Raw genomic sequence first — 14,943 nt, 5'->3', positions numbered from 1 at the left:
GTAAGTATTACAAAACAGAAACTTGAGGGAGATTTCTTGAAAACATACCAAAATAAAAAGAGACAAAAAGAAGAAAAAAGAGAAAAGGAAATAATCATGATTAAGTTACACATTTGACATGTCCGCTAAAATAATTATATTTGCTAATCATATAAAAAATATATACTGATTATGTATAATATACATATTGTATAGTCATATATTGTATACAAAAAATATATTCCCTCCGTTTATGTGAACCTATTTGACTGGGAACGGAGTTTAAGAAAATAGAGAAGACTTTTGAACTTGTGGTGTAAAATGAGGCACATATATTTTGTGTGGCTATAAATTATTGCATAAATGTAAATTATTTCTAAATATGAAAAGAGGTAATTTTTTTTGGTATAAACTAAAAAATAAATAAGTTAACATAAATTGAAACAGAAGAAATACATTTTATCAATATTATTTTTAAGAACTATATAATTTTTTCAATAATTAATAAAAAGATACCTATGGAGTACATTGATCAGTGGGGCAAACTACTCAACTAAAACAGCAACCGCGCCGCGGCCCACGTCGTTGACGTGGCTTAAATTCCACGACGAGGACCGATGCAATTGGCGAAAGGGTAAATCTTGGGCTAACCGCAATCAAGTACCAACACTACGTCGTTTCACAGCACTAAATTAGAACAACGACTAAACATTAGCTCACTTCCCACTACCACCTGTAAATTCAACTCCGAAAATTCTCATCGGAGACGCATAGTAATATTTTGTTCTAGGGTTTGCTAATCACTTTGTCATCGCCGGCCATGGCGTTACAAACCGGAATAGGCTTAGGCAGAATCATCTTCATTGTCGGTGCTGGTATGCAAACTATTCCCTTTTGAGTCTTTTTCATGCTACTTTGTTCTAAGTAAAATTTCAATTTCGATTTTCTTCTTTTTAGCGATTTTTGCTAGTTTGATCTGATCGTATGTATATATTCCTTATGTGTAGGGTATACTGGTACTGTGCTGTTCCAAAACGGTAAATTATCTGATGTATTAGGCGAGCTTCAGGTACTTGCGTTCACCTTTTTATTAGTGTTTTTCGCCAAAATTGAGTTAGTTTTATCTGTGACTAAGTTAGTATTTTTTGAATTTCTGTTAACAGAAACCTTTTTTCTAGTTATGCTCTTAACTGAGGTTGAATTAGGTATTCTAGGTGTAATAAGTATCTCCTAGGTGTATAATGCTTCTACAGCGAGCACTGAATTATATACGGTGGATGCTGAAATTTGGAAGTGAATGAGATAATTCTTAATGACTGCGTTGTCACTGATTGAATTAGTTTTAGCTTCGTATTCCATGAATTCTGTTAATGGAAAAACTACTATTGTTTATGCATGTTTGTTGCTCGAAACAGGTAATCTAGATTGTAGTCACTTAGTATAATGCTTCAATTGCTAGCACAGGAGAGTAACTTAGCATGAATGCTGAAATTTGCAACGTAACAGGGAGAAGAATGCTTAAGAACTACCTATCAAAAAAATAATGCTTAGGAACTATGTTCTGTACATATACATGATACATGATCAACTCACCTTGTTTACAAGGGTTTTTTGCTGGATATGATTTTATTTGAATATATTTTTTTGCTAGATCCTTGTATGACCTGTAACTAACAAGAAGGATGTAGTTGTCAAATTTTAAAACCAATTTCCTGTTTCTTTTATGTTTTCCGCATTTAGTATTTGAATGCTTTAAGTGATTCTTTCCCAATCTTTTTGACAGAACTTGATAAAAAATTATGAAAAATCAGGGGAGACAGATGCTGGAGATTCAGATGTTATGGCTGCACAGGTACCTTGATCGTAAAAAGTAGCTTAAGTATACATATGAAAGTTCAGTTTTGTCATTGAATTTTTTTGATCTACTGCCAATGTGGTTTTATATGCAAAATCTACCTGTTTATCTATCCGTGAACATTTCCAGTCCTATAAATAGGCCGTATACATAGACGGCCCCTTAAACTAGTCCTGATTTTTCATCTAGACGCCTAAACTAAGCATATGACGTATGGACACTTGAACTATGCCCAAACTGTACCAATTAGGCACGAACTGCTGACATGGCAGGTGTGTGCTTCTTACTCAAAATTAAATGCGTGGAATGACTATATATATTAAGCTACAACAAAGTTTTTGCCGGAAAACATAAAACTTCACCTAAAAAGGAATTTGGCCGTTTTGGTTCTATTGCCATTCTTTCTCCAAATTCATGTTTTTTATGCAATTTCTTTAGCCACATTTTCAAACCAATAATTCTACCATTCTTTTTGCTTCTTGAACAACACTCATTCAGTTACTTTCGGTCACTCCACAAAGGTGTTTCTGCCATTTTCTTTTAGCAACAATCTAGAATAAATGGCCATCACAAAAGCAATGCATCAATGTTTAACTAGCAAGGAAATATACATTACTCCCTCTGTTCACTTTTACTTATTCACTATACTAAAAAGACATTTTCACTTTTACTTGTCCATTTTAGCAAATCAAGAGAAAGATAATTTTTTCTCTTATTTTACTCTTATTATTAGCTACTCATTCCCTAAATCATTTCTCAAAACTTCTTGAAATGCTGTCATTATTATGGGTAATATGGTAAAATGTATAATTCATTTCAGTGTTGTCAAAGGCATTTGAGGCACGCTTAAGCCCTTAAGTTCAAAAAAGCTCAGGGTATGCGTTCACGTCACTTATTTTGCACGTCAGTGTAGGCAAGGTACTAAGGCGTGCACCTCATTAACAATAAGTTCTATCTTGAATAAAGCGGTGCAAAACAATAATTATAATTGGCAAAAAATATATCAATTGTTAAGGAAATCATTATGTATGAAATTCTTAATTTTGTCTTATATTGCATATATGTTTTTATTTTTTCCTTCGTTGCGCCTTTTTTAATTAAAGCCCACACTTTAATTGTGCTTTGCGCTTAAAGCCCCGATAGATCTGGAGCGCTTTTTAACACTTTTCGCCTTTGACAACACCGATTCATTTATTATCTCTTAAGGGGAGTGCAAAGTCCATTGTGGACAAGTAAAAGTAAACCGATAATGCTTAATAATTCAAAATTTTAACAGCAACATCCAATCTCAAAACTCTGGAATACTACCATGCTGCATGTGCGCTCTTCATAACTTTCCCGGAACTCCAAATTGTCGCTGGGAAGTGCAAGGGTATTATGGTCGCTAGAGGAAAGGTGTTCGCTGAGCATAGCATAAAATTTTACCTGCCATTTTTCGCCGTTTTAAAAGCCATTTCAACCAATTTGTATTTCCAAACAAAGTGGGTCTACGATATATTGCTGCTCTGCATTTCCTCACAAGGTGGGTTTTTTACTAAGAAAATTTCCGGTGGTGACCTATTCTTGTTTCTCAATTTCTCTTCATTTTACATATATATATTTTGCAACTAATGAAGTAAAAAGATGTGCTCCATCGTTTCTGGACTTCTTTCCATTAAGTCCGACCAGTTTCGAAGTAGGAGATGAAGAGTTTTTTTTCCTTACGTGTTTTTGCTTCTCTTTGCTGATGTGTGTCTTTTTTATTGGTTCTTCGGCCACGTCATCTCGAGTTGAACTTCACGCGCTTGAAAATTTTAACTGCTTGTGCCTCAAGTATCTAATCAGTGTTGTGAAGAGCGTGAAGCGAGGAAAAGCGACAACCCCATTTTCGCTTAAAGCTAGAAGCGAGAAGCGAGAAGCGAAGCGCTCGCTTTTTTGAAATGAAGCAGAATTTTAAAAAAAAAAATTAAAATAAATACTGAAGGGAAGGGCAATAAGAACTACGAATGAAGGATATAAAAATAAGAGGAAGGGCAGTATACCATTCCAGTAAAAAATGGGCAGCATTTCAAACGAAAAAACAGTGCAAGAAAATGAAGAAGAAGAAGAGAAGAATGAGAAAGAAGATCTGAAAGGAAAAAAAAAATTCGCTAGCATTTCGCTGCTATTTGGACGCTGAAACAGTGGAAAATGAAGAAGAAGAAGAAGAAGAAGAAGAAGAGAAGAATGAGAAAGAAGAACTGAAGGGAAAAAAAAATTCGCCAGCATTTCGCTGCTATTTGGACGCTGAAGAAGAAGAGGAGGAGGAGGAAATCACATACCTGGACCAAACTTGATGATCTTAAAGTTGAAAAAGTGTAGAAAACTTGGAACTCTAGTCGCCTCTTTCTTTCTCTGTTGCTGCTGGGGTGCTGGTCGATATGTTTTAATAAAGGCCAAATACTTATACGACCTCTTAAACTTGGCTCCAATTTCCATTTTGATACTTTAACTATGGCTAGTACCTATTGAACACTCAAATTTAATTTCAAGTGTACCTATTAAACACATCTTCTTTACCCTGTGTAAATAATTAAGTGCGTACTGTTCACTTTCGGATGATGTGGCAATAGATCGAATGAAAAAGTGACATGTGCCATTTTGACTTTCGATTTTCTTTTTTTAAGGTTAAATATTCCAAAAAATCTATTTTCACCCCTTTTAGTTTTATCTCCACCTCCCCCCCTCTTTCTAAAGCTATCTCTTCTTTGTAGCTCCATTCATGTCTTTCCTCCTCTTATCTATCGATCCCTCTCTTTAGCTATGTCCAAACAAAAAACATATTATTGTTTCTTGGTTGAAAATTTGTCATGTTTGTAACTTCGCTACTTGGCGTTAAATTCTAACATCTAACGGAAAAGTCGATGCCGGCGAAATCGTTGGGTTAATCTCCATGTATGTAGCTACAAAATAAAGTTAGTTTTTCATGTTTAATCTCTGAAATTGCTGGATTTCTCTCAGCAAAATCGAATTTGCTTGGTTGATGTCTGAAATTGCTACTTTGTCTTGTTGGGTTTGCTTTGCTGATATTTGACATTGCTGTGCTTTTCTTGTTGGATTCTCTTTGCAAATTAAGCTAGTCGATTTTGCTTGGTTATTGTCTGAAATTGCTGGATTTTTCTTGATGGATTTCTCTCTGTTAATTTCTAAAATTGTTGGGTTTCTCTCGTGGTATCTATCCGAAATTGCTGGATTTTTATTCTTTTCTGGATTTCAAGGTTTTTTTCGGTCTCTCTTGATAAATCATTTTTAGGTTTACACTTCTTCTTTGGCATGTAAGTTTATCGAATTTGAAGTGAAATAACAAGTTAATCAATGTTCTGGGATGAATCCGTAAGTAGATCCAGAGAAGAAATTAGGAAAAGGAAAATCTGGAGGGATATTAGTGATAGAGACAATGAAGGAGAAAGACAAAGAATAAAAAAAATGTTTGAAAAAAAAAAACAAATGTTATATTTCTTATTCACGCGCCCAACTTTGAGTGAAAATCACACATTATGCCACGTCACATGAAGTGTTTAATAGGTACACTTGAATTAAGTTGGAGTGTTCAATAGGTATTTGACATAGTTAAAGTGTCTAAATGGAAATTGGAGCCAAGTTTAAGGGGCCGTATAGGTATTTGGCCTTTAATAAAAGAACATCTATTTTAATTAGGCAGCCCTTTAAAACAGAGAAGCGCTCGCTTCAGTCGCCTCTCTTCGCATCGTCGCTTCTCGCTTTTTAGTGGGAAGCGACCGCTTTTTCATACCTGCTACGCTTCAGATAGCAGAAGCGGTGAGTGGGTCGCCTCGCTTCGCTTCTCGCTTTAAGCGAGGAAGCAGCCTCTTTTCACAACTCTGTATCTAATAGGTACAATTTAAGCATAGTTAAAGTGTTCAATAGGTCATATGCTTAGGTTAGGTGTCTACATGAAAAATAAGGACACGTTTAAGGGGCTGTCTATGTATTTGGCCTTTTAAATTTCCTTTTCATAGAATAACAAAATCATTCTTTTTATAACCGTGTGTTCGGGCCAGCTTGCACGCATCTCGGCTAATTCCAGTGGGTACATCCTATCTCCTACCACAGGTACCGGGTAACCCCATCCACCAAAACTTGAACAAATGTGAAGAAATCACCTAGTGTTTTTGTCTCCGTTGGGCCTTGAACCCAAGACTTTATTGCTCTCAACGTTCTTCATTGACCACTAGGCCACACCCTTGGATGCAGTAACAACATTATTTTTTGCACTACCTTCTAGAGTTAACATTGATGAAGTACTGGTATTTCATAATATGGTTATTTTTTATTTTTTTTTGAAATAGGTAATAAGATTTCATTAATGAAGGGCATAAATACCCGTATACAAGAAGCATACCCAAATATAGAGAAACCTCACAAAAAAGATGGTTATCTACAAAAGGCACCCAATCTTCTGTGCTTAAAAGAATCTGGTGCACCAAAACATAATAAGGGAAAAGAGGCTACTCCTTGAATGTAAAAGTCCTTCTCTATCACATCAAAAGGTCTTCTATTTTACTCTCTCTAAATGGTCCACATGAGTGCAATTGGAGCGACATCCCAAGCCTTGCGTCTCCTCCTCCTCCTGAATGTTGAATGTCCAACCGAACATTACTTCTTTAACCGTTCGTGGCATCACCGCTGAAGTCCAACCCAACCCAACCCAACACTTCACACCATAGGCAAGATGCAATATGACAATGTAAAAGAAGGTAATCTACTTCTTCATCTGAGCGCTTGTACATGAAGCTGCAACTGATACATGTAACTCTCCTCTTCCTGAAATTCTCAGCCGTTAGACTCACCTCGTTTATAGCTAACCATGTAAAGAAACACAGCTTTCTCGGCACTCGAGGTATCTAAACCGTGAGATAAGGAAAGGCTACCTCTGCTCTATCCAATAATAAACCATAATAGGACTTTTTAGAAAAAATACACCACTATATCCCCCCTTCCCCCCTCAAATCTCTGAACATCATGGCTAATCCATGAAATATTATGCTTGTGGAGCAACTATCAAACTTTGGAACTCAACAATCTCCCAATCTTCTACGTTTCTCCTAAATCTCAAACCCTAATGTGTTTCTCTATCTTGAATCCTCTGTATGCTTTGAATTGACATTTTCTCTTGGCATGAAATCCTGTGCATGTTAGGAACATTGATACTTAAAATGTTACTTTCACACCGTCTGCATCTAGGGGTGGGCGTTCGGGCAGTTCGGATTGGATATGAGAATTTCGGTTTGGATTTTCGGTTTTCGAATTGAAGAAATGACAATCCAAATAAGTTCGGATTGTATAGGATTTTTTAAGTTCGGTTTTGGATTAATCGGTTTGGATATTATGGATTTACGGCTTTGAGCGTATAAGTTGAGATGTTTCTATTTTTTACAAAAATGAATATCCGAATGCATTACTCTTGTTAAATTGCTTGAAAAGTTCCTCATTCTTGCCGCAATCATCCAATAAAGTATTCAAGTAATGAAATTATTATAAATAAAAATACAACAGAGACATTAATACGGCCGATAAGAAGTAACAATAGTAAAACCATGTCCAAATAAAAAGTATTCTGACAGTAATTTAGTAATTAATATTGAATATATGAGATAATATATAATGGGTAGGGTATTGAACTTATTACTATTGGCATATGGATAATGGACAAAATATAAAGTATAAAAATTTCGGATTTTTGGATAGGCATAATAGCCTAATAGACACTTGTATTTCTTCTCATTTGACATCCTGGCCCCTTACTCCATAGTTTCAAGTGGACACCTGAACTTGTTCAAACGTGATATTCTAAACACCTCCACAACTGTGTGTTGCTCACTTGCTTGACGTGGATGACACATCAGTGTCCCCGTCAGATTTTCCGTGATAAAATAATAATTTACTTTTTTCATATTATTTAAAAAATTATATAATTTCTTTTCATGTTTTACTCCTTCATCTACTTTATTTTTCCTTCACGAAAAGCACCCTTCTTCGGTCACACCATTGATGGAGAGTTCCAATACATATTTACTTCAAAATTACAGATAAATAAACAAGACCCATCAAATATCTTTACTCAATTTGAAGAAAACTTGAATATATATTCAAAGAATATTACCAATAAGACCACGATGGTACCCTTTTTCAGTCACTATCCCATAGAGAGTTCCAATTCAAACTTGAAAATTACAACAAAATTAAACGAGACTCATCAAGAATCTTTACCCAATTCGAAGAAAGTTGGAATCTGTATTTACAAAGCCCACTGCAATCAATTGAAGTCAAATCCCACACTTATAAGTAGCTAAAACAGAAAATCAATTGAATTTTCATAGGTTTTATTTGAACCCTACTTGAAGAATGGAGGGAGAAAGAAGAGGAGGAAGAGAAGAATGGAGGGGAAGAAGAAGAGAAATGAGGGATGGGGAATGAACGACACTAACGAGGGAGGAGGAAGGACTCTTCAGCCTTTTTTTATTTTTCTCTCTTTTTAATTTATTTTCTGCCTCTCCTTTTTATTTTTTCTCCTTATTTTAATCTTTTAAATCAAAATTACCAGTGCTTACTCTCTTCATTCGCGTGCATTACACGCATATTGTCCAGCTCAATTTAGTCAATGCCACATAAGTTGGGTCAACGGTCAGAGGGGATTAAAATAATATATTTGATCAAGTTCAAGTGTGCACTTAAAACTTTATAGAGTAAAGGAACCAGGATGTCAAATAGGAACAAGTACGGGTGTCTATTAGGGTATTTCTGCCTTTTGGATATCCAAAAATCCGAAGTATCAAATTCAATATCCAATTCGAAATTCAAAAATTTTAAAAATTAAACCCAAAACCAATTCGTAATCCGAAAATCCAAACCAAAAATTCAAAAAATTCGGAATTCGGTTTGGATTTCAGATTTGCCCAAATTATGCCCACCCCTACGTGCATCCCCGAAAGCTTACTTTACTCTCATCATGTCGCACTCCAAAATTCGGGTGGGATGTGATGGCCACCTGACATAAGCTACCCGTCGAGTGAACCCTTAACTAGTTTGTGCTAAATGTACTTTTTACACGGAATTGAACATCATTAATATCGTTAAGAGAAATAAAATTGAAATAGCCGAAATTGAATTAAATCAATTATATAATAATAAAGTACATGAGTCTAACGTGACACTAGATCAAGAGTCGAGGCTGGTAAGCTGCCAAACAAAAAGTACATGAGTCTAACGTGGCTAAACTGTGAACCATAACCCACTGAATAAAGTCATGAGCCTTTAAGGACTTATTATACATGATCTGGGGGTTTCCATAGGAAATAATATAAAAGTGTAATATTAATAAAACCTTGCGAAGAAATCTGTTATCACTGGAATAAATCAACGGAGCTTGTGAATTGAATCTAGAAAACTTGCCTCTAACCACGAGCTTCATCGCCTGCACACTTAACGTCTGCTACACGACGTGGCATGCCTTAACGGGCTAAGTATCTCCGAGGGTACCTATGTCACGACCCGAAATTTTCCACCGACGGGACCGTGATGACGCCTAACATTTCAGTTGCCAGACAAGCCAATGTTAGAGAATCATTAAACCAATTCCTTATTTCCATTCAGTAAATAACAATAATTAACTAAAATGAAATATAATAAGTGCGGAATATCATAAAACTGTATTAATTACTACCACCCGGATCTGGAGTCACAATTCACGAGCATTCTAGAATTTACTACAAGTAATAGTCTGAAAGAAATACAACTGTCTGAATGAAAGAAAACAGCAGGACATAAAAAGATAGACGGGGACTTCAAGGTCTGTGAACGCCGACAGATCTACCTTGAGTCTTCGGACAGCGGACCAATAGCAAATCTCGATCAACCTGAGCAGGTATCAAAATCTGCACAGAAAGTGCAGAGTGCAGCATCAGTACAACCGACCCCATGTACTGGTAAGTGTCGAGCCTAACCTCGACGAAGTAGTGACGAGGCTAAGGCAAGGCACCTACAATCAACCTGTACAATTTAACGGTGTATACGCAAATAACAGGAATGAAGAACTAAACAGGAAATGTCGGGAGGGGAGACATACTGAGGGGAATACAAGATAAAGAACTACAACAGAATGATCACCGGAGCAGTCAATATACCATGAATCAACAGGAATAGTGAATACAGTAAAGAAAAATGCACGGCATCACCCTTCGTGCTTTTACTCTCAATCTCACCATAAAATTAATAAAAACGGCACGGCATCACCCTTCGTGCTTTTACTCTCATATCATGGCACGCCATCACCCTTCGTGCATCAACACTCACAATATGACACGGCATCACCCTTCGTGCATTAACACTCACGATATGGCACGACATCACCCTTCGTGCATTAACACTCACGATATGGCACGGCATCACCGTTCGTGCATTAACACTCTCCCTTACAATAATGCAATGCATAAACAACAACAACAGGGAGACAGAATAACAAGTACAAACCTTACTTCAATATTTGGTTCCATAATGTCAATCTCAACTTTGAAATAAAAACTCAATTATCACAAAAAAATCCGTAAACATGATAAGGACGATAAATTGAACAATACTAGCATAACACGTAGCAATTAACATAGGAAAAAACAATATAAGAAAAACAGAGAAACATGGAAAAACAGGTAAATTTGGCGGCGCATAAGTACTCCTCACCTCACATATACGCCGCTCACATAGATTTCACTTAGCAAGTAATCTAAGGTTCCTAATTCCTTCAAGTCAGGGTTAGACACAACACTTACCTCGCTCCGAAGGCCACTTAATTCTCAATCACAGCTTTTCCTTTGGAATTCACCTCGAAACCACCCGTATCTATTAAAAAATGACTCAATAATATCAAATATTGCTAAAGGAATCAATTATATTGCATAAATTAAATTTCCCAATTTCTCCTCCAAAAAGTCGAAAAATCGACCCCGAGCCCGCTTGGTCAAAACCCGAGGTTCGGACCAAAATCTTTTTACCCATTCACCTCCGATCCCGAATATGTAATTAGTTTTGGAATCCGACCTCAAATTGAGGTCTAAATCCCCAAATTCCCGAAATCCCTATTTTCTACCCTAACCCCTAAATCTACCATAAAAACTCTAGATTTTAGGTTGAAAATTCAAGAAATGTAATGGGTAATTGAAAGAAAATGGTTTAGAATCACTTACCAACAATTTGGGGAAGGAATGACTCTTTGAAAAATCGCCCCTCATCGTTTGGTTTTTGAGAAAAATGAGTTTTTTGGCAAAAATCCCGTTTTGGATTCTGTTAAGTGCTGGGCGATAGTGTTCATCGCGTTCGCGAGAGCACTGTCGCGTTCGCGAAGGGTACTGGCTGCCAAGCCTTCGCGTTCGCGAGACCCAGCTCGCGTTCGCGATGATCACTCCCCTCTGGCCTTCGCGTTCGCGAGGAATGGCTCGCGTTCGCGCTGTAGGAACGACCAAAACCCCCCAGGTCCCCACATGCTTCGCATTCGCGTTGAGCCGGTCGCGTTCGCGAAGGGTAAATCCCCCATCACTTCGCGTTAGCGACCAGGCCTTCGCGTTCGCGAAGAAGAAGTCTCAGCCTCATCAGATTACTCTTCGCGTTCGCGAGAGGACTGTCGCGAACGCGAAGAAGGATATGACAAACACCAGAATCTGTAGAAAGCCAGATTTTTCCCAAGTCCAAAACATCCCGGGGCCTATCCGAAACTCACCCGAGCCCTCGGGGTTCCAAACCAAACATACACACAAGTCCAAAAACATCATACGAACTTGCTCGCGCGATCAAATAGCCAAAATAACACCTAGAACTCTAAATTTAGCACCCAATCAAATGAAATTCTCAAGAACATTTTAAAACTTCTAATTTCTCAACTGGACGTCCGAATCACGTCAAATCAACTCCATTTCTCACCAAATTTCACAGACATGTCTTAAATATCATAATGAACCTGTATCGGGCTCCGGAACCAAAATACGGACCCGATACTAACAACGTCAAATATCAATCAATTCTTAAAAATAAATAATTTTCAAACTTTTAATTTTCATAAAAAATTCATAACTCAAGTTAGGGACCTCCAAATTCGATTCCGGGCATACGCCCATGTCCCATAATTCGATACGGACCTACCGGGACCGTCAAAGCACGGATCCGGGCCCGTTTACCAAAAATGTTGACCGAAGTCAACTAAAATCAACTTTTAAGGCAAAAATTCTTATTTTCATTAGTTTTCAACATAAAAGCTTTCCGGAAACTTGCCCGGACTACGCACGCAAATCGAGGAGGGTAAAAATGAGATTTTAAAGGCTTAAGAGCGCAAATTCGAGTTCTAAAACATAAGATGACCTTTTGGGTGATCACAACCTAGTAAGTCTTGTTTACCACCCCCAAAGCGGAGCACAAGACTTTTCTAGACTAAACAGTTAAACATATATTTAGGATGCAATAAATATAACTTAAGCAATTTAATACGTTAATACTGAAATCTGAAAGCTGAACGGTAACATGAAATCTGAAAGCTAAACTGTAACATGAAATCTGAAAGCTGAACTGTAACATGAAATCTGAAAGCTGATCTGTAACATGTAATCTGAAAGTTGAACTGTTACATGAAATTTAAATTAAGTTCTAATAATTTAATATAGCTAAGTTTCTTATTTTGAAATTTTTTTCTAACAAACAATGGCGTCTGTGAGTGTGTGGATGGCTGTGCCAATCCCTGGCCCTTGCGACTTTTACACTCAGGGAGGTTGACTACTTCTCCCAAACACACAAATCTGAATAAATAATGGTACCTGCTGTTTAACCTAAAAAATTGATTATTAGATTAATCAATTAAATTTACAGAAATTAGGCCGCAATAAACTGACACAATCCAATTAGATTGACTGTAGTTAATAAAAAATAAACAAATGAGACAAATTACTATAAAAGAAAGCAGTGTAAAAGCAGTAAAGAAAGAATGAAGTAGATGAGATTCTTATTCCATGATTCTTGACGGAAAGGAATTGATGAGCAAGATTAGTGAACAATGTTTATAAGCTCAACAGGTTAGTAAATTATCTAGAGTTTCTTCTATCCGAATCTTAATGAATCCAAGTGAAATAAAGTGAGGAGTATTTATAGTACAAATTCCTGGTAACCGTTCCCAGAATCACGCTCGTTGGTTTTGAGCATTATCTATCAAGCTCCTACCGTACGCCTGGAAGATTCGTAGCTGCCAAGGAATTAATGCCAAATCTCAGATATTTCGGAACTTGGTGATTGCATTATTCGGATACGAGAGACTTTTTGGAGGGTCATTCCCTGTTGTCTAATCTCGGTATATATAATTCAGGATGCGCTCTCTCTATTGTACTTCCGGTTCGATTCACTAAAGCAGTCCTGTCTGACTTGGAGCTGGCTAAGCATTACTTGTCACGTGTCGACTATTATATTGGCCACATGTCGAAGATTGTATTTTACAAATACACCTCACGTGTGAGGATGACTGGCCCATTCCTCAGCCCTGGTGGCTTTTACACTTGGGGAGGTTGACCACTTCCCCCAAACACATAAATCTGAAGACGTGAAGCACCTGCAATTGTGGGACAGCTAGCCCTGACAACTATGGCTCTCACACTTGGGGAGGTTGGCTACTTCTCCCAAAACGCGCGTGATCACATATATCTAATCTGTGTTGAATATGAATAAATGCAAGCAATGGCACAACAACAATCAAATCAAACAAGAGATTCAATTACTTCTGAAATTCTGAGCTAGCTGAGTTATAAGAAAAGAAAATCTATATCATGAACTAATGATAACTTCATAGCATTTAATCAATCAAGGGTTTTCAAACAAAAAGTTAAAGCATTTACACTTGGGAACAATCCGTCACCTTTTTATCAAATAAAGTTTTTTATTAAACATTTTCTTATTAGGCCCTTGACTTAGGGAATGTAAACTTTACTTACCTCGAAACAATTGTCCAAGTTTTCTCTCGGCAACTTCGCTTAGTCAACTCTTCTAAATCTACAATCTAGGGGTTAAAACCATTACCCAAACTATCCATTCAACCCAATTCCTCCATCAAAGTCTCATTTAGCTATCTAGGGCTTAAAGTTAATTTTCACCTCCAACTCCATCAATTCTTGTGTTATATAGTTTTAATATGGTCAAACGATTCTAACTTTAATGCTAGGGAGTAGTAGAATTTACCTTGAGGGAAGTTCCCATAAAACCCTAGGTTTTCCATCTCTTGAGTTCTTGAAGATGTTTCTTGAAATCTAGGGATTTGCCAAGTGATTTAATGTTAGGAGCATGATTAGATGTTGTAAATCTATGTATTTATCTAAGAATTACTCACCTTTGAGTGTGAGAGTTTGCGCAACTTCGTACTTGCTATGTGGCAGAAGACCTAATGCTCAAAACCTAAAATAGGAGCCTTTCTCGAAATTTGAAATTTATATCTACAGGTGATTGCGTCGCGGTCACGTGTTGAAGCATAGCTGAGTTGTTTTTCTACACTTGACCAAATTCAGATCGCGTGGTGGTCGTTTATTGGAGCGAAACTTAGCTGTTTTCTACACTTGGCGTCTAATACGTTCCTCCATCTTTTTGGCCATTATACTCACTTAACTTGATTTCAAATCATTTAACATCTATTTAAGCACTTTTGCTAACTTAAGTCTTTGAAATAAATCTTACCATAAAAATTTCGTCGTATGAACCCATAAAAAAAGTTCATCGTACGAGTGTTAACTCAAGGCTTAAGGAATCATAATCGAGGACACGTCACCCACCCTAAGTGATTAAGTGAAACATTCCCAATAAACTCTTAATAAGCCCAATGTGTGGGTTAGGCAAAAACCTCATGCTGAATTGTTGTTAACTACTAAGCGGGCTCCTTATATAGGCTTTTTAAAGAAATTTGCTCTGACTTGGGAAATGTGCCCCATAAATATGGGGAAAAAGTTTTCTTTATTTCAGGGGATAAATCTTTTGAGCTTGTTAACATCGGAGATGTCCAGATTAAATTGTTTTCTTTTACAGAGCGTGGCAGGAGCATTGACGAATACAATCTCATATGGGTT

At 36.9% G+C, this 14,943-nt stretch overlaps 1 protein-coding gene across 1 annotated transcript in view; it reads left to right on the top strand.

Annotated features, from left to right (window-relative positions):
- The first annotated feature begins 516 nt into the window (after positions 1-516).
- LOC104105411 (uncharacterized) overlaps positions 517-14,943 on the top strand; it is a 31,694-nt gene continuing 17,267 nt past the window's right edge. The window contains exons 1-3 of the mRNA XM_070182370.1: positions 517-854; positions 987-1,048; positions 1,763-1,831. Of these exons, the coding sequence (XP_070038471.1) occupies positions 800-854; positions 987-1,048; positions 1,763-1,831 (186 nt within the window). The 5' untranslated portion in view covers positions 517-799. The remainder of the gene's footprint in view (positions 855-986; positions 1,049-1,762; positions 1,832-14,943) is intronic.

The sequence above is a fragment of the Nicotiana tomentosiformis genome, chromosome 8 (genome assembly GCF_000390325.3).
Source record: "Nicotiana tomentosiformis chromosome 8, ASM39032v3, whole genome shotgun sequence".
Taxonomy (NCBI): Eukaryota; Viridiplantae; Streptophyta; class Magnoliopsida; order Solanales; family Solanaceae; genus Nicotiana; species Nicotiana tomentosiformis.
This window is presented reverse-complemented; position numbering and strand designations above follow the sequence as displayed.